General features: G+C 41.3%; 2 protein-coding genes across 2 annotated transcripts; both read right to left on the reverse strand.

Annotated features, from left to right (window-relative positions):
* Positions 1-10,513: 10,513 nt before the first annotated feature.
* Positions 10,514-16,849, reverse strand: crls1 (cardiolipin synthase 1). Its single transcript, XM_084562089.1, has 7 exons — positions 16,273-16,849; positions 15,508-15,645; positions 15,004-15,133; positions 14,804-14,889; positions 14,409-14,477; positions 12,910-13,001; positions 10,514-11,069 (listed from the first exon to the last, which is right to left on the reverse strand). Exons 1-7 carry the CDS (start codon positions 16,693-16,695, stop codon positions 10,976-10,978), a joined length of 1,032 nt encoding a protein of 343 aa, XP_084418215.1. The 5' UTR covers positions 16,696-16,849; the 3' UTR covers positions 10,514-10,975.
* A 328-nt stretch (positions 16,850-17,177) lies between these two features.
* mcm8 (minichromosome maintenance 8 homologous recombination repair factor) lies at positions 17,178-25,315 on the reverse strand (the record flags this gene model as incomplete). The annotated part of the gene is made up of 20 exons (XM_084562145.1): positions 17,178-17,734; positions 18,139-18,328; positions 18,628-18,704; positions 18,791-19,000; positions 19,086-19,299; positions 19,412-19,607; positions 19,866-19,946; positions 20,027-20,087; positions 20,273-20,410; positions 20,569-20,599; positions 20,958-21,096; positions 21,175-21,249; positions 21,484-21,629; positions 23,093-23,178; positions 23,271-23,469; positions 23,568-23,665; positions 24,251-24,400; positions 24,553-24,635; positions 24,745-24,810; positions 25,009-25,315. 20 exons carry the CDS (start codon positions 25,313-25,315, stop codon positions 17,642-17,644), a joined length of 2,640 nt encoding a protein of 879 aa, XP_084418271.1. The 3' UTR covers positions 17,178-17,641.
* Between the last annotated feature and the right edge of the window lie 647 nt (positions 25,316-25,962).

Below are 25,962 nucleotides of genomic sequence, written 5' to 3' on the forward strand. Positions count from 1 at the left end.
CCCACAGATGGGGGAGGGATAAGAGAGGGAGAGCAGGAGCGGCAGGGAGAGGTAGGGAGAGAAAGAAAGAGGAGAGTGGGAGAGATGGAGAGACATGAGAAGAGGAGAAGAAGAGGAATGAGGGAAAAGATGAGGAGAGAGAATAAAGAGCTAGTGGGAGCAAAAGGGAAAGAGAGTGGGCGATTAAGTGGGGGCAGGGGGGTGAATCAAACCACACCAGGCTTACGGTCAAATGAGGCCACTTTTGAATACCCTGCCATAAGTGTGCAGACACTGAAAATGACACTCATACACACTCGCTCGCCACTTCATTAGGCACACTAGTGAAAACCAATGCATTTGAATATCACAGCATTTTCAGTTTGTGTTGAAACTGAGTAAGAAAGGTGGAAATTCAACTGTATGAACATTTTGGAGGTTTCTGTTGTGTAGCTCAGCCCACTGACTAATAGGGGGTTGCCAAAATAATAGAAAAGTGTCGGTATAACACAATACAATTCAATAGCACTTAAATATGCAGCCTCCACAGTGAAAACACAGTTACAGCTCGCTCTGTTATTTTAAACAAATCCTGCAAGGCGATAAGATTTAGGGCAAGACTGTTATATTAGAACACATTCGTTCTCGCTAGAGTACCTAATGAACCTGTGTGATGAGCATTACAGGCAAACTATAGTTTTAACCTTAGTGATGTCTGACACCGGGCCTGGCCGTCAGTCGGTGTTGGATGAAGAGATACGGCTGACACTGTGTAGTGCACGGAGTATGGATATTATCATCGATAGAATCTCTACCACAATAACAGATCTACTCCAGATCAAATCACGTCCTGACCACGTGAAGAATCATTTGTCGTGGAATGCGCTCTTTGCGTTTCTGCTGCTGTTGTGAGAGTGTGTGTTTGAGGACTCCAGATTGAAATTTACACCAATAATATCCCAAGATTACTGGTTAAAAATGAATAGGCCTATAATGACATACAAAATTTTATCGTTTCATCATGACAGTCGTGACACTCAACTCTTGATCTATCACCTGGTCATTGCATCTGAATAAAATCTAAATTAAGTCAATTCAGTTTCATATTTCATTTAAATCCAGTTAACATTAGAATAACTGTCGGTTCTGCAAAAAGTAGAAATACATTTTTGCTTTGACTGCTGACACTGCTGACTTTGTAATGTGATAACTCTGAGGCGTGCTTTTATTTGAGACTAATAAGACATATATTCACCACCATTAAAACTCTAACTTCACTACATTTAATATTATATTCTTGTCCTTATCAGTGAGAATATATCAGCTGTATTATCAAGGGGTGCACATACCTACTGTATGTTTTTATATCAAAAGAGCCATTCAAATAGTTTCTGAGTGATGACAGAAAATGTCAAACAGGTCCCAGGTCTCCCTCATAGGCAGATGTGGTTCAAACAGGAAATGGCTTTTCCTCAAGCTGTGCCCACAAAGTTTGAAAAATGCTATAAAATACCATTGTATTTACAACTAAAACTTCCGCGAATTGAAAGAATGGGCTTGTGAAGAAAAGTATTGGGAACAACTGAAAAGCAGGAGTGTCCACATACTTTTGACCATATACTGCACTAAAAGAATCAGTGTGGCCTTCAGTCTATTGTGTTTACAAACCCAGTTTATTGTAAGAGAGGAAGGAAGAGTGTGGGTGAGACGGTGAAGGCTGAGTTACTTAATATTGGACGGATGTTCAGAGAAATAAAAACACAGTCAAGCACAAACGGGCACAAATCACTCACAATGTGTTTCTTCCTCTAAATACACAATCTGAAACTGGCAGCGTTGGTGCAGTGACAAGTCCAGTAAATAAGTGACCGGGAGTGTGAATGTAAAGATGGACACGACCAAATGAATGTTTGAAATGTGTGTCCCTGTGTGTCAAGTCTGACAATAAAGCTGTGGATTTAAATCTGGCTCTTTTCTGAAAAGCAATCTCAGTAAAAGACGCTCTGTTTGAACAGCACCAAACAACCAAGATATATAAATACAACTCAATGCTCATGAAAGTATGTATGCACTGACTTTGCAGGGACACTGTTGGCCAATAAAAGTGTTGGCTAATACATTTATCTGTCTTTGCTGGAATGGAGGAAACGATTATTTACAGATTTCTGTTTTCACTAGCAACGTGTTTTGTCGAAAGAGGACTGGATTATCTGGACAACGTCCGGTCTGGACAGTTATCTGGTCTTTTGAAGCCAGTTTCCATAGAAAGATACAACAAGATAAGAAAATCACAATAGGTAAAATAACGTACAACGCCAGATTACACCAAACCATCTCAGAAGCTGTTCTTGAAAACCTTGGAAAGGGCAGGCACCATACTTTGTGGGTGATTTAATAAACCTTCCGTCTATCAAGGGCTATCAATCAATAGCACAACAATCCAATCGCTGAGGAACTTTGAAAGCTAGCAAGCAGTCAGTGTAGATAGCTATGTAGTTAGGATGTTGGGAGGACAAGTCTTATGGTGTGATCACGCTAGCAGTGAGAGAGCGACAAGCCATTTTCAGTAGAAGCCGGTGCTTTAAAGTTACAAGCTGACATCTGACTCTAGACCCTAGGTGTCGGACGAGACATGAAAGTTCCAATGGCTTCAGTGTTTTTTTGTTACACCTCTGGCACCATGATGCATCAGCCAACCATTTGTGAGGACAATTTCCGCTTTGAAACACACTGTATGTTGCATCAGTGACAAAAGCTATAAAACGGCCGAGCGTTGTCGGCTGTATCTTTGGCAATTTGCCGTCGACATGTTGCTCAAGGGCTCGGTGTTGTTGGTGACGTCATCATTTCAAGGACCTCCAGTAAAACAAACACTTTGTCTGTCATTGGAGTGTCCAAAAAAGTTGAAGCCAGGTCAAACATGATAGTGTGTCACGCACACACACACATACACACAAAACACAACCATAGCTGACAGCAGCAGGACCCTGACGGTCCACATCTTTAAGGATCCACCACAACTGCATAGCTTGAAGCCTGGCTAGTTGGATGGTCATATGCTTTCAGAATATCATAAAAATTCCAAGAATCCAGCTGCATCGTAAGGTCATTTTGATACAAAAAGTCCAAAATTTGAATTAAAACCTAATTTTCACAAGTTCATAATGACTGAATTTAGCTTCCACATTCTCTGGACAAAGATGTCGTCGTTAATCTGCCGTTTCCAATGCTTTCCAAGAAAATAAAATAGATCAGACTGGACGAAAACAAAAGCAGAGATAGACAAGAAGTAGTCAGATGTGTCTGGTCAATTGGTTCAACTTTTTGTCTGTAAAATATTTTCACAAATGATTTGGTATTGTGAAAGAAAACTGATGAATACAAAAATAACAATGATGACTCTCACATTTTGTGATTGGTTTAAGTGTACTTAAATGACAATAGTGGACGGAAAAAGCCATACAACACCGCCACCTAACCACAAAGCTGTTTGCCTTAACACATGAACCTACGCACATGCATGTATGGAAATACTGCATTTCCACGGGAGAGCATGCAGAGCATGCTACAAATGCCCCAGCGTAGCCCCTTAACCTCCACAGTGGCTTACACATGAGTATAATACGGAACATATTTGATATAAACTCTTTCAAGGTCCACTTTACCAGCCTGCAGCCTCCTACACGCTCACACTTCAGTGCACGAAAAGACACGAGCAGAGACTCATGTTGCCATGACACTGTGTGATACTGTTAGTCAGCGCAAGAGCAACATTTATCGGCAAATATCCAAAGTGAACATATTGTTAGAGACGCGGTGGATGTACAGAAAACACAGGTTACCTCAGCGTCGTTATCTGTCATCATGGGAACATATGGACGAATTGCAAATTTGACTGAGCCGAGTACTGAAGTGTACTCATGACAAAAGACGTGAGAGACCACAAAACACACCAAACACGAATCGGACTGCAGGTTTCTGAGCAGGGACAGATTTATGTGGAGAATTTACAACGGCAGATTATTTTAGGACGCAAAAGGGGACGTTCGTGCTCATAAGGTCAGAGCTGTTCATGCTCACTTTAAGTTATGACCTGTTCAAACAGACCTGGAGGTGGAGGATCACGCGTCTTAAAAATTGAATATATGCTGTCAGTGAATGACTCTGACATTTACAGCGTTAGCAGATGATCTTGTGTTAAGAGTAATTTTAAAGTCAGACTAAATTCATTAAAGAAATGACTCAATATATACTGTAGAGGCATATATTCATGTTCACTTCCATTTCTGATAATATTGTGAACTAAATAGAGGGCTGTATTATTTTTGCTGTTTTAAGGGACATTTTTTACCGTGAAAATAACTGTATTAGGTTTATTATAATATAAACCCAGCACGGCTTATGGCCCAAATTAAAGGATGATGGAAATAATAAAATAATAGGATGCAGTTATATTAAGATGTATTTCCAGAGTATTATGCGTGGTGCAAATTCAACGTACTGATACGAATAAACTATTTAGAAATACGGGAATGAGTTGGATTCAGACTTTGGCAGAGCTTCAGTACAGTGCAGATGCCCACAATAACTGAAACTGAAAGTCAGTGAAGACAGAGAGGAGAAGAGAAAACCACGTGTTGTCCTTAACTTCAAAAAGACACCATCCTGCTTGCACAGATGCGGAATATACATGCATAAATAAAATTACCATCACGGATTTCACAGGGACACTGGTGGCAAATGAAAGTGTTAGCTGACACTCATCTGCCTTTGGAACCAATGAATATTCACAGGAAATACGCTCTAATGAAAACCGCTTAGAGCTGAGGCATACTCAGAATTCTCTTTCTGATTCACAGATACCCCTGACATCCGGATGCGGCAGCGCCCCGTTGCCGATTGCTGGTGCAGAATGTTTGGTGAGCAAATTGAGCAAACTGTTGCTTCCACACTTTTCAATCCAAGATAGTTTACACGTAAACACAGCAGGCGCCTTGCTTCAGTAAACACAGGGGGAGCGCTCAACAGTTTCACGGCTGTCAGCACAAAAGAGCAGTTAAGGTGCTCTGTGCTGCACCTTGGTGAGATGAGACAAAGCCGCTCGAGGAACTAACATGGCAGTGATGGGAGGTTTCGTCTCGGGTGGGTACAACACACGGCAGCCATTATTACTGCCTGTTTAAGGCAGTTTTGAGTGTACAGATTGCTCCTACAGATTTCTCTTCTGCATTAATAATTTACGATCGAATAATGTTGCAAACAAACAGTTCAACCCAGTAGACCCGCAAAGTTAAGACTCAGCTCAAGTTTAACCCATTGTCTTCACTTGGATCTACATCTCTTTTATATAAAATGTGTTGTTGCGTCCTGCCGCAGCAGTCTCCATGGCTTACACAATACAAGCCCAGCATACACTGCAGACAGCTCAGTTTCTGGCAAAACAAGAAAAAAAAAATAGATGTAACTATGACGGATCTCCGTATTATGCAACAGAACAAGGACTTTGTTCTCTCTCCTCTACCTCACAATCCCAAAGCTGCTTCTCTAACCACTAAAATAACAACTTACATCCTTACACATGTTCAATTAAAATAGTACATAAGAGATATTGTTCCTTTCCTTTATGATCTTGGCTAAAAATGTGTTACACTGTCGCATACTCTTACTCTAGCACTTGTTTCCAGCCGCTTTGCCCAACTGAATGTGTCGCCCCTGAAAACTCCTTTCTAATTATGTCATCAGACCTCATCTCTGTCACAACAGATGATGGCCAAAACAGACTCTTCTTCCTTCAACAATTCGCCGCACCACCGGCAGGAATCCGCTAAGAGAAAGGCGCACAAGCGTTTCCACAAAGGCAAACCTACATACACTTGCAGAAAAACACACACGACTCAAGACACTCCTACTGCCCACACGCTGGCACTCACACAAACTCAGGCAGATGTGCACACACATAAACAGGCACATGCGTTAACACACACACACACACACACATGCGCGCACCCCAGTCTTCACCAGCAGATCTCCGTGCTGGGAGCTTATATAAGGGAGAGTGGGAGGCTGAGAGCTATTTCAGGACCAGAAAAGACGTAAGTGTGCGTGAGCGTGTGCGTTTGTGTGCGTGTGTGTGTGTTTGTGCACGGCCATGGCACCCGTATGGATTTGTATTGGTGCAGCTCTGTGTGTGTAGGCCCGCTGTAAGGACTATAAGGACTCTGATTCAGTGGGTTTCATAAGCAGTCAAGTTTGAAGTGAAGTTTGGCTCCAAACCTCTGGCAGCTGCCTGCACACATTCAAAAGGCAGCGCTCCCACAGAGCTGTGTAGCAACCGGAAGATTCCTGCATGTTTACTTGTCGTGGACACAGACATTTCGAGTGCACTCGGATGTTGCGGCAGCAGCATCCCTCCCGTCACAGATCTGATAAGAGCCTTTCCTTTTAATTGCAGTCTTTTCCCAAAAAAGCCCCTCTGAGCTTCCTCAAGTCTCCTTGAGCGGTTATAAAAGGGTCTGTTCACAACTTTTGTCTCAAGAAACGGTGTCTAGAAGAAAACGGTCTGCAGAATAGTTTGTGGTTCAGAGTGCGAGCGCTGCCACATTGCAAGACTACACTGTGACAACTGCGTGAAGATGTTCTCTTAGCAATGAGTTTCTGCAGAGATGGATGGGAATGTGAGCAGGTCTGCCCACCTCTCAGGTCCAGACTGAAATTTCTTGTCAAATATTGTGATGGACTGCCATCATTCGCTCAGGAGGGAACGTCAGCAAACACGGTATGAAGAGCATCACACTAGGAAGAAAAGCCAAACATTACACAGCAGGTGAGATGGATCAGTGGAGGACTGAAATGAACCAAAGGTGCCAAGAAAGCAATGGTTTTAAATCCTGACTGAAACAAATGAAACCTCCACTTGAGTATGTGAAGAACCGTTACACATAGTATAAGCACGGACAGGATAATCCGTTGACAGAAGTCATTGCAAATTTTGAACAATTAGTAAATTTAGTAGATGACAGGTCGGCTCTATGAGTTGTGAGCAGACAAAAATGTGTGAATAATAGAGCAGCAATTGAAGAATTTTCTTCCTGGTTCGACTTTATGCACAATCCCAGTCAAATAAATCATTCTGCTTATTTGGATTCAAATTAACCCTATTTCCTGCTCGGTAATAGCATCAAGATAGCAAAAAGCTTCTCCGGAGATAAGCAGAGCTGAGCCTCGTCTACTGTATCTCCGGAGGAGACAGGGTTCCTCTGACTTGATTGCAGCACCGACTGAAACAGCGAACGGTAGCCCCAGGCCAGTGCTGACATAAGCATACAGATCCAAAGTTTATCCTTGTTAGTGTGATTCAGCCTGTCTGTGGGTTCTGGAGAGCTGGGCTGTGAAGTGTGAAGGCACATTTGGCTGCTCTCGCCTCCATCACCAAGTCATCTGTATCAGCATCGGAGGGATTCTTTCACCGTTTGTTGCGGCGGCTTTAAAAGCTAGACTCATGTTCTCAAAGCATGGATGGTCCTTAGAGACTGGTTGTGGTTAGATCGAAGTGCTTCTTGTCAAAAATGGAAGAACAGCTATTCTCTGACAGACAAATTACCGTTCATTAATAACGGAAATGTAGAAAAAGCAAAAATAAACAGCAGCTTCTGCGTCACTCTTTAGGCTCCTCAGTTTTCTAGTCACACTTATATACTTTCCGCCTTATTTTTCTCTCTCTCCAGGTCTCTCTGGGATAAAGCGAACCTTTTTGCCTGCAGCTTCTCACACTGGATGGCAGTTTTAACGCATTTCAATATATCAATAGGGCAAAACATGCGTCACTGACATATTGAAATCCTTTAAGACTGCAGTTGCTACATTTGAGCAGCCACTTGCTGATATTTACAAGAGAATCATATTCCTCTCAGGGTGGAAAAGTTCGAGCGGAAGCGTTAGTGATTTAATACCGTGCAGCTGCAACATTTGAGCGGCCTTACCAAAAAAAAAAAAAAAAAAGCCAAATCCCAGTTAAACTAATTTCTTTTTTCCACTATTGATTAATCTGTCATTTATATTTCTCTTCCACAAAGTGTTAGAAATTCAAATCATTGTTTCCCTGACCTAAAATAACCTCCACCCCTCTCTCCGGGTGTCTTTTTGACAAAGCGAGCTCTTTTACCTGCGGCTATTCTCACTAAATTGCAGTTTGAGTGCATTTCAGTATGTCGGCAGAGCAAAACGTGCAACACTGGAAACGCCGAAACGCTTCAACTGCGCATTTGCTACACTTGAGCAGGCGGTGGTTACGAGCAGAAGAGTTAGCGTCTCCTTCGCCTCCTTGACGTTTACTCACATAAAAATACATCACGTTGTGTGGTTCTCACTTGACTGTGACTTGCTACAAATACTGTATCAGAAACATTATTAACTAAGATGAAGTTGTTGCCTAGAGCCGTGTGTGGCACTGTATCAGAGTATCTAAGAAAAATATGATAAATACAATGTTTTCATGCAGCTGTGATCAGACAGAAATCTTAAATCACTGGTAATGGAAAACATCTAAATCCAGCATTTGTCTAATAAATATAAAAATAGAATTATGCACAGTTTAATGCCCGGGCAGCTGCTTTGTTACAAGCAGTTTGAGTTCTGGGGGTAGTTTGGGGAGCTGTGGCGCAGTCCTTGGAGAAGCAGCTTTGGGGCCGAAGCACCTAACCCCCTGAGCTGCTCCTTGAGCACTGCAGCCCACGGCTCCGAGTGTACACACTACTATGTAAATGAAGTCAAATGCAGAAAAAGGAGGGATCAGTAAATTATTAAAAAAAACTCTCTGCATCCTTCTTCCATAATGAATTTGAAGGCCACCACTACACTAAGGTAAAAGCATCTGTAGAGTTTCTTTCCAGTCCTTCCATCTAGTGGTTGAGAGAGGCCTTACAGTGACTTAATGTATTCCCTGCAAGGCAAACTGCCTCTTTGACAAATTAACCAAACTAAAGCAATTTGACTCAGTGCAGACCGTCACCGTTGCATGCAGAAAACACGCACAGTACGTCAATCATCCTGCAGTGGGTTTTAATCAGCCTCCACAATATGAATTAGAAGTTTCTGTAATCCTGGTCCTGGTCTGCCCTGCGTCCTTCTGTGGATGAAACGACGACAGCTTTAGAACAGCAGACACAAATGTCTGCATTTCACACTGAGCAGTGATTTCCTGACGGGGACATTGATTAGTTCTGATTGTGATCTGAGGGGAAGTAAGGACATCAACAGACCAAGGTGGCTACAGCTCAATATGATATGAGAATATGCAAGGATAAGTGGGCAGAGGGGCAGAAAAACCACCAGCCATGGGTGAAAGTATGTAGTAAACCTTAAGAAAGACTTCAGCTTTGTTGTTTAAACTCCTACTCAGTTACTTTACTCGCACTGAAGAGTCAGTCATGATCGCATGCATCTCACTTAGGTCCATCACCGTGAGCCTGACGAGAAGATACAGGTTTGTCTTTTCTCTGGCTACTTTCTAATCAAAGAGCTTTCCTTGACACTGCGTGAAAAGACTGGAAGGCATCAAACAGTCCTTCCAAATGTTACACTTCCAATTTGTGTCATCAAATAGAGAGTTGCCATCCTTTGAAAGAAGCCACCAGGACTCCTTAAAACAATCATTTAATGAGCGTAGGTACCAAATTGTTCCAAGTGACAGATATCCGCTCTAGAATGAGATTCTTTAAATTATTCACTCGAGAGATAATGAGCAGACATCCCACACAAGGCCACGAAAAACAACTCCCAGCAGCCACCGGCACACGCTCGGTAATGAAGCAGCATCGGCGGAGTGATGAAGAAAATTGCTGTGAAAGAAGTGGAGGAGTTGAAAAGGTTGCGCAAACTCGTTTCCCCTTCGTCGCACGAGTTTTCTGGAGGGAGGGGGGAAAAAATATATAAATAAATGAGCTACCGTGTCAGATATGACCGCAGCTGATGTTCTCCCCGGGCCTTCATGTTACCTTTGGCTTATTGGGCAGGTATTGATCCTTAGACTCGAAGAACTGGAGCTATGTTGGGTCTTATTTTCACAAGAGGGCTGATGACAGGACAATTAAAATAACTAAATATGATTAAAATCAAAAAATCCCAGTGTGCATCTAATTAACATTTATTCCCTCTACTTATTGTTTCTTCCACAAAGCAAGAGAAATTGAAGTTAATGGCTCTGTCACCAGGATGAGGTCTATAAAAGTATTTTGTCTAACATTTGATAACTCAGACATAGAAAAGGGATTTTTAGTGTGAATATAGAATTGAATAGACTGACTCGACTTAATAAGATTAACCTGTAGCTCTGGTATTAGGATTATATTTATAAAGATTGGGTCCTGTGTAGCCCTGCCAAGCTGTCATCGCCTTTCATGCACAATTTTCAATCCCCCGATTGTTGGTTTCAAATTTATCAGCTGTCAGATTTGTGTCTGATAAGATTAACATCTGTTTCTTCCCTGAAGGGGAAAAAAAAATAAAATAAAAAAATCATCGACACTCGCAGACAAACCAAAGCAGATTTTCTTTTTTTAATCAAATCACCGGCTTACAAAACTGACAATCATGTGACAATGATTCGAGACATTGCAACTTCTTGATTGATTGAAAAAAAAAAAAAGAAAAAGAAGAAGCAGCTTCTGGCGGATAACTTGACGTACATTTGACGTGTATGTTTCAGGGAGTGGGTGGATGGGCTATATTTGTGTTTGCTGTTTTTATCTGTCTCCAGACCAGTCTGGTAGAGCTGCTGTTAGGCGTTTCCGCAGTGTTGCAGTAAACCATCTGCGGCCTCAGTTGGTCTCCGTGTGTCATTGCCATGGCGACTCATACATGGTTGTCACAACTACTTGGTTTCAGAGCTCGTGGCGATTGTCCATCTGTATGTCTGTCCTCTTGCCACAGCTAATCAGTGTCTCTGCAGTGGCTGTTTCCTGCTTTTGTTCTGCTCTCGGTGTGTCTCCAGGTCTGGTTATCACGGTGATTTGGTGTTTAACACCTGGACAGTCTTGCGGCCGTAATGCCAGTAGCTATATCCTGATGCGGCCGTAGTTACCGCTGTTACATACCTGTAATACAATAAACAACATACACCGATTAGGCATAACATTATGACCACCTTCCTAATATTGTGTAGGTCTCCCTTGTGCCTCCAAAACAGTTGTGACTCATCAGAGTCACAACAGTGGACATGGGCCTTCTGAGGGTGTCCTGTGGTGTCTGGAAACAGAATGTTGTTAGTGGGGGGCCTTTGAGGGGAAGGGCCTCTGTGGATCATTCTACAGATACTTGATCAGTTTAGGATCTAGTGAATTTGAAGGCCAGGTCAACACCTTGTGCTGTTTTTTTTTTGTTTTGTTTTTTTAGTTGTTCCTAAAGTGTTTTTGTGTGTGTGTCTGTGTCAGGCTGCATCCTGCTGGGGATGGCTGCTGCCATCAAGGAGTGTCATTGCTATGGGGTGGGGGTGTCTGGTCTGGTCTAGGTGGGTGGTACATGTCTAAGTAACATCCACATGAATGCCAGGTCCAAAAGTTTCCCAGCAGAACAATGAATTGTCACAAGATGGTCAATGTTATTAACTTCTCCTGTCAGTGGTTTTAATGTTGTGGCTTATCGGTTACTCCAGCTTCATTCAGGATGTCTGATTGTTTAAATTATTTAGTTTTAAATGCTAATCACATTTTAGGAAGCTCTTTTTATTGTGGTGGAGAATCATTATTTATCCTCCAGTTCCATATAGTTTAATATAGATTAGAAGTATAACTTAGTGATACAATTAAATTGAGAATGTGTGACTTTTGCTGCCCCCAGTGGTAGTATCAGGAACGACAAATCAATTCTATTTCAGGAGCAAAATATTTTGGTCTTACTTTTTTTAATTAGATTGAATACATCATTTTACTTTTACAAGAAAATTAATCTTCGTATTATTTAAATGGAAGTGTAATAAATAACTCCATTTACTATGTCTAGATCGAAAAATCAACCCAGCGCATCACAGGGTCTGAGCTGCCTGTCATCCAGGACAGTTACACCATGTGCTGAAGGAGGAAGGCCCAGCCCGATCCTCTCTGACCCCAGACACCTCAGCTACAGACTGTTTACACTCCTGCCGTTTGACAGGTGGTTCCAGAGCACCAAGACTCGAACCAGCAGGTTCAGAGACAGTTTTACCCACAAGCCATCAGACTGCCTCACACACAAACACTATATAAACGTATACACATATACACTTTACTACTTTTATTCTGCTATTCATTTATTTCTAGAATTTTATACATTTTATTCTATTTTGTTATATATTTTTTACTCTGTTATTTATTCTGTTTTGCTTCAGTACAGTTGAGTTGGCTCCAAGTACCAATAATTGAATTACTGGTAATGATGCTGCATTGTTTTATAGTATATGACAATAAAGAGTCTTTAAGTTTAAATTTAATTATATACATTATTTAAATAATATAATTCAGTAACTGTAATTGACCACTAAGGTGTCTACAACTCATAAACACATGTATGCTCAAAACTGTGCCAATTGTCATTAAAAATGTAGTAATATTTTTAAGGACTTAAATGACAGACGCCTGACACGATGTCAGTCAGTTCATCAGTCTGCTGAAGTAGATCTGCATAATAATGGGGGTTAAATATTTGTCCTGAGTCCGTTTTCTACTCCAGCTCACGCTGAGGTGTAGCCTGAAATGAGTCAGCACACTTAACCTGAACACCCTGCTGGAACAAACAGCATTTATGTGCTTGACTGAGATGAAACCATTTGCATCGCTTTTTTTTTCTGTTGACGTTGTTATTATAACCACTAGACTGAAAAGAAAAGGCCATCGTGGATACTAAGGTCAAGTGGATGAGACCTGTGTTTGTGTGCATATGTACTGTCGCGTTATGCTTTACCATAAGCACTGCAGCAGGATGCTGTCTGTATACTGGAAGACTGGAGCAGCCAGAGAAGCTGCAACCAGAGAGAGCTGGATGGCTGTGTTCACCTTAGAGAAAAAGAAATAAAACATCAGAAGAGGAACAATATGAATGCATAAATACATTTTAGACACATATACATTTTATTCTTTTAACAAATAAATTCACTTCTACTGCCTGCCATTGTAATTTCTCCGTGACTGCATTCTATATAGAGAAACTAAAGAGAAACTAATGCACCGCAGCAACTGAATGTTCCTGTGGTGCAGCAACAAGGATGTGTTTTAAAGTTATTCTGAAGTTTGCACCTCTTTGTTCACCACAAGATCAGCATATTAGGAAATCCATTTTGGAGGTAAAATGAAAACCAGTGTTTGCACCCTTGTTAAGTATACTCTAGACCACATTAGCATCCAAATGGTAATTTATTTGGAGGAACATAATATGTTCAAATTTATGCATGCAAAAATGGATTTTGCTTTATTAATTCTGAAGTTATAAAACAAAGCTCAACAGATAAATAAACAACTTGAGAAATGATGGGCAGGTTTGTCAAATTATGTAAAAACCAGGGAGATGAAGCTGGGATCAAATAGGTGTTAATGGAGTGCAGACTGAACAGGCTTGTGCTTACATCTTATTTCCCACAAAAGTAGAGCACACACTTTTATTTGGCATGCAAAAAACTACTGAAAGTTTTAATTTCCTCATGACATTTGGTGCCAGCTCTCATGGAGGAGCAGTGTTTGCAGATTAGGTAGTGTTTAATTAGACGTCCAACATGAATGAAATCAAAATCTGCAGGTACTATGGTCGGAATTTTCTGTGCAAAACGGTTAAGGCTGCAACAAACAATTTTCTCTTTCATTTAATGTATCGATTATAAACCCCTGAATTATTGTTAACCACTGAATAATTGATGGATCTTCCACTTTTAAACATGTATTCAAACATAAACATAATACCTTTTTAGCTACAAATACAGAAGCCATTTCAAACTTTAACTTTTACCTAACAACACTCTTCTACAAAAGTTAAGATGTATTTAACTTTGACCTAATGAGGAAACGCGTTTTTGTTGCTGCTAAAGATTTCGTACACCTACTTGTAGCCTAGTATACATGGATGTTTATGCATGTTTAGTTTTACATGTCTACGTGGAGCAGAAACTGCACAAACTGTTTACAACTTGCTAATTCACTGGAGAGCAGTTGTGCCATGCCAGCCATTAGCATCTGCTTTAGAGAGTCTGAAAAACAAAGGGCGAAAACATCACTGATGATGTCAAGTTGTTGCAGTCTTTCTTACTTTAACTCAATTGTGGTGCCGTTTTGTAGGAGTGATAAGACTCCCTTAAATCCTGTTCATTATATCAAACGCCGTAAGATCTCTTCTTTGTCTCCAAATAGTGTTGTAGTGTACAAAATGTTCAAAGCCAACAGCACTGACAGAGTGGGTGGTTGTGTGCGTCTCACCTTGCTGAAGAGTGTAGGCTTGAGTTGTGCTGTGGTATAGCAGGGGTTAAAAAACTTACTAAGAGTCACCTGCAGGAAAAAGGAAAGAGATCGAAAGTACTTCCTAAATTAATCTAAAGTATAGTAGCCATAGTATATGCAAAGTACATTAAAGATGCCTTTGGGAGAGTAATTGCAAACAGTTGCTGCTCATTAAAATATGTTGCAACATGTAGAGTATACTGCATGTGCCTTGTGCTTTAGAAGAGATTCATTCTTAAAATGCACAAATGGGCTACTTGGGATTGTCAAAACCTCCCCAGAATTGCTTTAATCGCCATTCAGGAAAGTTTTTGCATAAAATACCAAAGTCCAACTTTGTGCAAGTGTTTGGAGTGAAATGTAATGTGTCTCACCGGTGGAGGTACAGTCTTGTATCGAACCCAAAAGACAGCAGCTATCAAACCAATATCTCTGAAAATTATGAGGGCTGTCAGTGGAGCTGAAACAGAAGAAAACACAGTTCATAATCTTGTTAGATTGTTAATAATACCTCTTGTAGACATTTAACGGCTCTTGATTTGGCAATGGACGTAGAGGGCAGGAAGTCTTATACCTGGTATCAGTTCTGCATAGGTGAGACTGAGATATAAAACACTGATGAGAATCTTGTCAGCTAACGGGTCGAGAGCACTGCCCAACGCTGACTTCTGAGTGGGCCATGTCCTGGCGATGTAACCGTCCAACTGAGAGGGGAAAAAAGCTTGTGTCATCTTTTAAAGGTCTAAACAGGCAACTCCAGTGTCTCAAAAGTTTTAAAGCTGGGTAATGTATGTTAATATTGTTTCAAAGGTCTCCATGCAGGAAAAAACAAACAAAAAAAAAACTGTCTTAATGTGCATTTATGTCAAAAAATTCTGACTGGAAATGCAATCAATGCAACTATTTCAATAGCTAATCTGCATAACTTCCTTAGTTCCTATATGTTAAATGGGAACTAAGTTTCTTCTTATTAAGAAAAAACTGAACTAAACCCAGAACAGCAGTACATTTCTGTACAGGTGTGTGTGTTTCACACAGCAAACAAATGTTTTAGTGGGAGCGTCTGTATGCGTATTACCAGGTCAGTAGCTCCTGCCAGGGTAAACAGAGCCAGACTGAGGTGAAAGTGCTGCTGTATGATCAGGTGACCCAGGAAGGGAGCCAGTAAAATCCGACTCACACACAACAGGTTGGGGATTGTCCATGGATTTTCATACTGCAACAAAAACAGATGAGATACAGATAGGTAAAACATATGTATGTAAATCTGACAAACATTGATGCACACCGTCAGACAAATCAGCCTGAACCTTTTCTAGCAACACATCTTGGGTGTATATATAGTATACATCTGTGAAATTCATAACAGAGGGCTAAAGCAAACTAAACTGGCAAACCTTAAACAGACACCTTCATCTTGCATTGTTGTAGATCTCATGTAAATGTGTATATATATATATATATATATACATATATACATGTGTTTATTTTCTTACTTGAAGCACTTTGAACTGCATTGCCTTCGGTAATACTAAATCACTAATCTCATGCTCGACTTCTCAATTCCATCATCATTCTTACCTTATTTCACTTAGTGGGCTGTTAATAAATATTAACAATTACACATTTAGTATTTAAAGCTTGTTGCCACTTTAATGTCACCTTCCTTCATTTTTAACTTATTAAAGTGTTTAGCCATCAACTATCTTACATAGGTAACTAAAGATGAATTAAACGGCTGTTCAATGGATCAATACAATAAACTTGGCCCGCCCTCCACCAGTGACCTCACACGGGTGCGTTGGTTTTATTCATCTCCATCTCGTGTCAGCTCTGTACTCACCAGCTCTTTAAACTTGAACAGCCCGTGTCCCGGTACTGCACCTTCACCTAGGTCGGGTTTCTTGTCCGGCGTCTCCTCGCTCTTTCCGCTGCAGAGTCCTCGTGCTTTAGGGGACAGCAGTGACCGGAAACTGGCCACCGACCTCGCGTGACCTCCCCGGTAAAGCAGCTCGGTTCCTTGTTTGTCCCAGGGAGTCTGTTTCACCTGCTGGAGGAGGCCCCTCCAGCACGCGACGCGGCCGTCAGTCCACTTGAGTCCCACCTGAGACTCTTTTAACTTCGTACACTCCGTGACAGGTGTGTGTCTGAGCCGCCATGACGCAGGCTCGAGCCAGCACACGCCAGCACACCGCGCGGGCACTGCCCAGGGAGCGTTTGCTGCTCTGCGGCACAACAGAGCCGAAATCCTCCCAAAGCACATCATCTTTACGAGCCGTGCGTTACCGACCTGCTGGTCTCGTGCTGGACGCCCGTACGTTCATGATGAAGTTATAGATTCTACCGGTCAGAGCCGACGGGAGCTCAGCTCGAGCCAGCAGGCTGCCATGTTGCCGTAAACCGATACGACACTCAATGTCGTAAATCCGTATTTCCTAAAACGGTTTTATTTTGAAGGCACCTTAAATTGTAACTCAAACGTATCGAATAATATTAAGAATAATAAAAATAAAAATAAAAAAAGCACCAGAACACAATAATGTAACATGTAAAAATGTTTTTTTGTTAGACAATTACAAATATGGCTCCAGTTTAAGAGTTTTTTTTTATCTGACAAATGTAATTTATTGCAGTGGTCTATATTTCAAATTAAAAGCATGTTCACTGCTAAACTGAATCATGAGATACAGTAAAAACAAACTCAGTTAATAAGTTAATAAAATGATTTATTAACTGAACGTTAATAATAATAATAAAGTGAACAAAATACAATAACAGTCAGAAAACAGATTTTTAGAAAGCATTAAGAAAGACAAATACTGTACATGTACACCTGTCAATATCATCATGCTGCCACTCAACCAATACTTTTTAGGCCAATTTGTAAATGTAGAGCTAATAATACAAAACCTCTTGTGTGGAAAACAAAATATGTACAACTTTGTACATATATATATATATATACACACACACTAAAATTATTGTTATAGTGGAAAGGCACCAAACTACATATCCATGAGGTCAGTTCCTCTTCTTGGCAGGAAGTCTGTACTTCTGTACTGTGGTAGTTCTAATGATCTGCAGAGAGGTTCTCTCTCTCTCTCACACACTTTTCACTTCTCACTCAGCGGCTTGTTTCTCCAGATCCACAGTCAACACCTGAATCGCACACACACGTCACAAGTCTGCAGGTATGCATTCTGAATGATTTGTCAGACTGTCTGCAGCTGGTACAGCTTGGGTCCTTTCTTCAGCAGGAATCCTTGTTCATTCAGGGAACTCAAGAGACCTTCAAAATCCATCACCTGGAAGGAATTAACAACTCAGTAAATATCCAGCATGCATATTATGACAGTGCAATACAGTGTACACACTGTATCAAGTATTAAGGCTTGGGGAAGTGTCTTCAGACAGTTTTGGTTATTAGTACTACAGAAATAAAACTATGTGTACTATATTGCTCAAAAAATGCAACTCAGATTGACACAGTTTCTGTCTGTATCGCTTTTTTACCTTCTCACCAAACGACCCTCCACTTGATTTTATCAGCTTTTAAGACATGTCTAGTACGACATCATTTGTGTATTTCAGTATCTTTCCCATTTCCTTAAAATATTTTATTTAAGTATCCAATTTCTTGCATGTTGACACTTAAAGAGTTATTGTGTTATGTATTTAAATCTCGCGTAGTGCATGTCAGTGCTTTCACCTTGATGTTCTGTCTGTCAGCCACAGATCGAAGCGTCTGAATGTCAAACTGATTCTGACTTGTCCTCTGAGCGTGCAAGTGCAGTGCGTTGACCAGTCGCTTTGCAGCGCTGCGCTGACTCATGCCAGAACCAAGCTGAGACCGCTCAAAGTCCAGATTGCCCAGACCATCTGAATATGTGTCAGCCAGACTGCAACAACACAAACAGAGAGAGAAATTCATATCACAGGCTAGCACATTGTAATCCAGGCCTGCACAATTAATTCTACATATTATTTTACACAGAATATCAAGTCTTATCTTTGTCTTTCCCAGAAACCAACAAGGTTCTGGAAATTAGTTTGACAGAATTAGTCTCACCAACTCAGTAATGGGATACAGACAAAACAAGTAAATGCACATGCAAAAGATTTGAGCAAAATTCTGTTTACAGCTTTTATTTCTGCAAATCCCACTCAGTCATGCACACATTGAAACCTGCAGCGTTACCTGTGTTTCATGATTTCCACCACATCCTCAGCATCACTCTTAGTAGCCGTTTCTCTAAGGTCCAACTTGGCTCTTGCCTACACAAAAACATGCAGTCACCAGCCTGTGAATTATATCTTGCGTATTCAGCCGTCACATGTTGCCAGGTGTGCTGGGTGAATACCTCAGTTAGTCTAATTAAAGACTCCAGCTGTCGTGTGGTGATGGGCGTGGAATCAGCAGAGTGCGCCTGAGACCTCAGTGACAAATAGAAGTCCTGAAGTGTTTGTGCTGCTTCAGGAGAGAGCGAGGGATGAACATACTGACGAGCGTAGCTGATGTACTTCCTTAACAAGCATGCTGGAATGGGGTCCACAGTTTCTCCTGCAGGGATCTTGAAATATATGCACATAAAAGCAAATTAGTTTGGAGATGAGATTTCATTCTGGTGGGCAGAGTGTGGACAGCACATTTTTTACCTGCAAGCGTTCGGAAAGCGGCATTGATGAGTGTTGTAGTAGGATGGATGTTTCTAATTCACTATTAGACCTGGTTACTATGGCGCTTCTGGTTCTGCCTTTTCCTGCCCTGTTGGCCATAACATGTTCTGACAGGCGGCGGTCATGCGACTCATCTGGGATGTCCAGGAGGAGGAAGACCACATCAAAGCGAGACAGGAGAGCGGAGCCCATTCTATAGACAAAGAATGTACAAATAAAAATACAAGTCACACACTCGTATATTTACTCCATAATATCGCCCAGTTGCAGCTACAACACACTGATTGACTGTTGAGCTAACTTACTTTAGATTTTCAGAAACAGTCTTTCCTCTGTTGTAATGTCCTCCGATTGGGTTTGCAGCAGCCACAACCGACGTTCTGGCAGGCAGAGAGGAAACTATACCAGCCTTAGCCAGACTGACAGACTGCTGCTCCATGGCTTCTAACAGAGCCTGCTGCTGGTTACCCAACTTATCAAACTCATCGATGCAACACAAACCTAAAGACAAAAGGCAAGTTGAAAGAACAAACAAAGGTTCTGCTGATTTCTCGAGTTTTATTTCTTTTTATTTATTTTGTTTTATTCCTGAACATGCTGACAAATTTATCTGATGCCTTAGGTGTTCTGAGGAATCAATTTTGAGACTGTGTGCTTTATAGCAGTAAGACAAAAGTTCCTCAAACTTCCAATAAAAATCAGAATATGTTTTGTTTACAAAGACGTGAAAATAAATCCAATGGTTCTTCTGTTTTCTACCTTGGTCAGATAACACCAAGGCGCCGGCCTCCAGTGCATAATCCCCCGTTCCTGCGTCTCGGGATAAACTCACTGTGAGTCCTAAAGAAATAAATAATAAATATTATGAACAGAAGTGAATAATTATTTATGCATCGGTTTCCTATTTTAAGACAATTTACCTGTGGTGCTGGTGCTATTGCCACAAACATAGATTCCCCTTGGAGCCACATTACACACTGCCTGCACAGAGAGAAATGCAAACACACAAGTTTAAGTTTACATTAGCACTGAAACTGAACACAATGCAGTTTCAAAAACTATGCACACATTAAAGCCTGGGTTTATAAATCACAAAACAGCATTAATGACAATAAGTATACTAATCACTGCTTTATTCAAAGTGTTGGTTGGATCTCCTGTATTACCTGCAACATCTGACTTTTTCCCAGTCCGGGGTCTCCCACTATCAGGATGTGTGGGTCACCCCTAACAGGGACACTGTTCTTGTCGGTGTGTTTCTGTCTGCCTCCAAACAATGCCAAAGCCAGGGCAGCTTTCACCAGCTAAAGAAACACACAAATAAAAGGATGTTAGGCTATGCTTTAACAACACAAATAACGTAATGATTTTAAAGCTGATAACACAGCCCAGTTAAACAAACCCCACTCTGTGATACAAATATTGTTGGCGTTCTCAGTCTTGTTAAAAGAGCCAAACTCACCAGATGGCCGTAGATGACAGGACACAATGAGCTGAAAGAGGTGAGGACAGTGGACGCATTGAGTAATATAGACATGAGGTAGCAGCATGCTGTCGTGCTTATTACAAATTAGAAAGCCCAATTTTTGGATGGATGAACAACATTTGGCATTTCCAAATCCTTACTCCTATTGTGCAGTAAAAAAAAAATTCAAGACAACTGACTAAGCTGTACTTTATCAGTCTCATGTATATTTATATAAACTGTGGAACTCACAGAAAAAGAAACTGTCTTTTGACTGATAAAAAAAGAGCTTTAGCTTTAATTCAATTTGCATTAAATTGACTTATACCTTCAGTTATATGGTTATATTCGGCTGTTTTATGTAATGCACGTTGTAACTGACTTACTGTACTATAAGTCGCAGTAGGTCAGGCTGTGACTGGATCTCTTGGATGGCGTACAGCTCCTTCAGACTGAACTCCTCCCCTCCTGACCGATCTTCAACAGACCCTCTTGACCCTTGACCTCCCGACTTGGACTGATGGCCTGAAACGTTCAAAGAAAATAGGTCCTCATTTAACTGTTAGAAAGAAATGTATCATGTCTAGATCTGCAAGATGATACCTTTGGTATTGCTGACTGAAGTGGCTTCAATGTAGAGGAGAAACAAACACTGATCCTTATTTCCCCTGGAGGTACCTGCACACAAAAAGGATACAGTCATATTATGAGTTTAGTGTGTTTGTGTTGTACCCATTGACCTGCTAACAAGGGCAGAGTGCAAATGTGCTGCTACTGTCAATCACGAAGAGACTGGCGGAGCAACTGGTAGTAAAATGCTTTAGGGTATTGTGAGCATTTCTTCTAGGATGTTCCCACTTTAAAGTGACATTAGAGAGATTTCACCACTTTAATCAGAATGTGTGTTTGTACCGTCGTTGATAACTCTAACTATCCCCGTCACAGTAACGGTGTCTCCAGGGACGCAGCTGTCACAGAGGTCGGAGGTCAGGTGACACTCCACAGTGCGCGGGATTCTTCCAGTCTCCCTTTGCTCTCCACCCATCAATTCCTGCACCCTGTAGTAACACAAAAAAAATATTGGGAAAATATCACAACAAAAATGTATACACACATCAAAGATAGCAATGGTTTATGCCAAAAAAAAAAACAGTGCACACCTCCATGCAAATGAGTCTTAGTTCGTTAGTTTGGACACTACACTCCTGTCATTGACCATCAAAGCAAATTCCTTAAAACTCAAGAAACAAATGATTCCTATTATTAAAGGTGCAGTAGGCAGGATTGCGAAGATCCAGGACTTAGCCAAAAAATTTGAACATCGACAACTTCTCAGTCCCTCCCCACTTTCCGCTAAAGCCCAAAAAGGTCTCGCAAGCCCCTCCCCCCACAAGGGAGAGCTGTGCACGATAGAGCGCGTGCACATTGGCCCTGGAATACTGTGCACGAGCAGAGAACCGAGAGAGAGCAAGTAAACAAACTAGCATGGAACACACCGACGTAACAACATCAAAATAGTTTTTATAATACCCTTCGTTATTGCTAAATAATTGTAGGTCAAAATATTTAGCAATAGTCAACTTTAGGACAAAACCAAGGTTAGGATGTTTCTGAAAGGAGCCTACATCGGTGATGTTTGCTATCAATAACAGTTAGAAGCATTCATTGTGGCGTTTTATTCCACAGTTTAGATTTATCAATTTGCTATGTGGTAGATATATGACCGCTACCTGTTGATGTGGTTAGACGTTTGAGAGTGAAGCTGAGGCACAGGCCTCAGACGAGGATTACGTCCCGGCTCCTTCTACACGCCCACGGACAAGTGGTGCGAGGTGGTGGAGGGAGGGGAGGGGAGGGCGCTATGAAATGCGTGTCCATGAGTGATTGACACTCTGTTAGATACACCCCTGGGCTTGATTGGTGCATCTGAATGTGGAGCGGTGGATGTCTTGCAAATCGCGCTACAGGCTCTAGGTGGGGCCAGGGGAGCCGATTTTTTTTTTTTAAATGACCTGCTTTATGCAATTATACTTGAACATAGGGTCAGTTTCAGCAAATATGACAGAAAGTTAGTTTTATAAAAGTTGCCTACTGCACCTTTAATGGAAGCACCAAAGATTTTAAGAAATTTACAACTTGATCAGCTGGCAATGCAACAACCAGTATAATTACAATTGTAAAGGGGTCAGATATGGAGATGTGCTGACAGTGGAGTCTCTCGGGTTCATCTCACATGAGCTTATAATGTATTTGCTAAACAACTCCAGCCTAGAAACGCACATGGTGGATGAAATCGCATAAACTGAAAATCTAAACACTCCTAAATCTATGCAGCATACAGAGGAAGCCCCATTTTAAGCACAAAAAGTCCCCAGGCGCAGTAACTGCCACTGACAGTTGTGTTAAGTCAAACACATAAGGTAGCTCCCAAAACATTATTCCTCGGCTATTAACTGCAGCAGGACGTTAGCTGGTCACGTCTTACTACCGTTTCACACGAATATGCACAGGATATACTCACTTGATAATCTGCCAGTCTACAGTGTGTGTAAGAGGGGAACTGCGAATGGGGGTGAAGGAACGACTGCGACATCCAGCCTGAATACACTAGGTGAAAAAAAACACAGTACAACACAGTGTAATCTATACTAAGCTAAAGTAAAGAACAGAGAAGAAAAAATGTGTTCATGTGTTCATACTTTGGTAGGTGTAGTGTATTTCCCGTGCTGCAGAGGCAGAGACAGTGTGTGTGAGCAGGTCTGGCATCTAAAGGCCATCCTGGTACACTGCGGTCTGATGTTGCTCACTCTGACCACTGTTCCCTTTACGCAAACCAGCCGTCCGAACACACTGGCACGCAGCGTCCGCAGAGGGGTCAAAGGCTCGTAGTTATACAGCCTGTGAGAGATTTACACAAATAAAGTCATCTTCATTCATGGTCAGTAGGTGTACAGGTGTACAGGAAACACTTTGTTATGCTTCACCATGTTCATTACCTCGCACTAATATGAGGAAAATTGATGATTGGTGTGGCGACAGGGAGCTCTTCCTCTTGCAGCTCAGCAGCTTGTTTCTCCAGATCTACAGTCAACACCTGAATCACACACAGACACACACACAGACACACACACTTTTCACTTTGGTACCGGATCTCTCAGTCCATACTCTATCTCCTTACTAAAGTCACAGATGTTAGATTCTCTGGTATTAAGATCTACAGACAGTTGCAAAATATTGTGCAGTCCTACACTAAATCCCCCTTTCTGACTGTTATAGTGTTCACTGTGTGATCAAACAGTGTTAGAAAGGGGTCAAGTGACACTCCACAAAATGGGCATTCAACTGGATGCTCATTTTGGAGGATGTAGTTTATGAAGCTGCTAAACTGGATTTAACTGAACACTAAAGTGTTTCTGTTATTTAGCCTCACACACTCAATAAAATGAGGTTATCAAAATAACAGGAACATGTGTCAGTACAACACAACACAACTACTACAAACCACAGGTTCAATCCACAGCTTTCTCAGCTGATTTGAAATAAATGCTGAATACCATTAACTTCATGAAGCATAGAAGTAATTCAAGACTATATTTTATTATTATACAATATAAAGTCAAATCAAAACGCCTACAAGTATGTAACACTATTTGTGCATTTTGAAAGGCTGCGTGTGTACCTGGTGAATGGCCACCCCTAAACAGTTGAGCATCACCTCTGGCTGTTCCCTCAGTTCAGTGATTATGTCAGGAAGTGCGCCACGCACAGTTCTGTCTCCAGTTAAGTCTGCATAATCCACAAGAACACTGCCCTGTCGCTCAATCTCATCCTGTACATAACAACACGAAGAAAAGTCATGGCAACATTTCCTGATTTATTTTCCTACCAAAATGTGCATAGGACAGACACACTACTCGATATAAAAACTGTTTCTACAGCAAGCTTGTTTAAAAAAAAAAAGATACACATGCCATGACTGACCTTATCATACAGGTGAATCCTGGAAGAGAAATATTTCTCAAACACTTTGATCTTCTCTACACTAGGTGAGCTCTCTATGAAGCCTGCACATAAGATAATACACATTACAGACACAGAAAAAGCCTAAGAATCCTGACGGTTTTATGTGACTTCTGCATTATAATCATGAAACAGATCTTTACATGCACATACCTTCTGTAAAATACAGTGTCCACCCTTTGTACGGACACAATGCATCGAGAGTGGTCTGACAAAGGACTGAGGAGATAGTGAAGCAGTCAGTTGTAATGTCTCAGCAGTTCATTTAATGGATATCTTTATTTTCTTCAGATAAAAATGCTTCATGAACATTAAAACGAGAGAACATGTTCTGCTCAAGGCCTCTATCTTGGAGGACGACAAGGTTGTTTTTCCTACAAATTCCCAGGGTAAAATGGAAAATAGAATAAAACTCACCTCTCTGTGCGCTCTGTGTGGAATGATTTCCAGATTCTCCTCTGCTTCCTCCACCTCTCCACCCTCCTCCTGAACCTCTGCCTCCTCCAGCTGATCCTCCTCTCCATGGTCTACCCCTCCATCCTCCCCCACCACCTCTCCATCCACCACCTCCTCCTCTCCATCCACCACCACCACCACCTCCTCCTCCTCCTCCTCCTCTCCATCCACCACCACCTCCTCCTCCTCCTCCTCCTCTCCATCCACCACCACCTCCTCTCCATCCTCTACTCCCACCCCTCCACGAGCCTCTGCTGTCTCCACTCATTACTTTTCTAAGACAACGACAGAAAAGACAGATAAGATTTAAGCAACAGAAACAAACCATATTGGTTAGCAAAACTAGTTATGATTGCATCATATGCAGATTGCATATGTGTGGTGTTTGTGAGAGTAACAACAAAATACATAACAAGATACTGTTTTTCCTAGACCAGATGAGTTAAACTTCCAGCAGCTGCATGCACCACAGGCAGCAACTAAATAAAAACCAATGGCTGGCATCCTTGGAAAGTTACTGTGACATCTAGCTAGTGACTTCTGTTAATATCCATATTCAGGTACCAAGGTGCGTTCATGAAGGTGTATTGAATACATGCCAAACAAAAACATAAATAGAATGTTGAGGCTGAGGACGTAGGCAAATGCACAAGATAAATGCATAAGGTACAATTAAAATGAGTTTTTAAGTCATGTCTTTCTGTGCAGCATGTTTTAAGACATTACTGTTCTATTCAGAACTCCGTTTAAAAAAAAAAAAAAAAAGGGAAATTTCTGTCACTGTGATTATTAGTGAACACAGTGTGCAGGATGACGTTCCTTTAATACAGCCTTTAACAACTGAGGCAACTTTAATATTCTGGACACAAGCAACCTACTTAGAAATGCTTCTATTCAGACTAGTATCAACGTTTA

Source organism: Chelon labrosus, assembly GCF_963514085.1.
Source record: "Chelon labrosus genome assembly, chromosome: 15".
NCBI lineage: Eukaryota > Metazoa > Chordata > Actinopteri > Mugiliformes > Mugilidae > Chelon > Chelon labrosus.

Bases quoted from the DNA above. Each gene is read 5' to 3' on its own strand.
- crls1 (XM_084562089.1), bottom strand. From the start codon at position 16,695: ATGATGTGCTTTGGGAGGATTTCGGCTCTGTTGTGCCGCAGAGCAGCA. The intron at 15,134-15,507 runs GTAATACGCATA...TTCCCCTCTCAG, and splicing joins TGGCAGGAGCTACTGACCTG to TTGGACGGTTACATCGCCAG. The intron at 13,002-14,408 runs GTGAGACGCACA...TTTTTCTCTAAG, and splicing joins AGCCTACACTCTTCAGCAAG to GTGAACACAGCCATCCAGCT.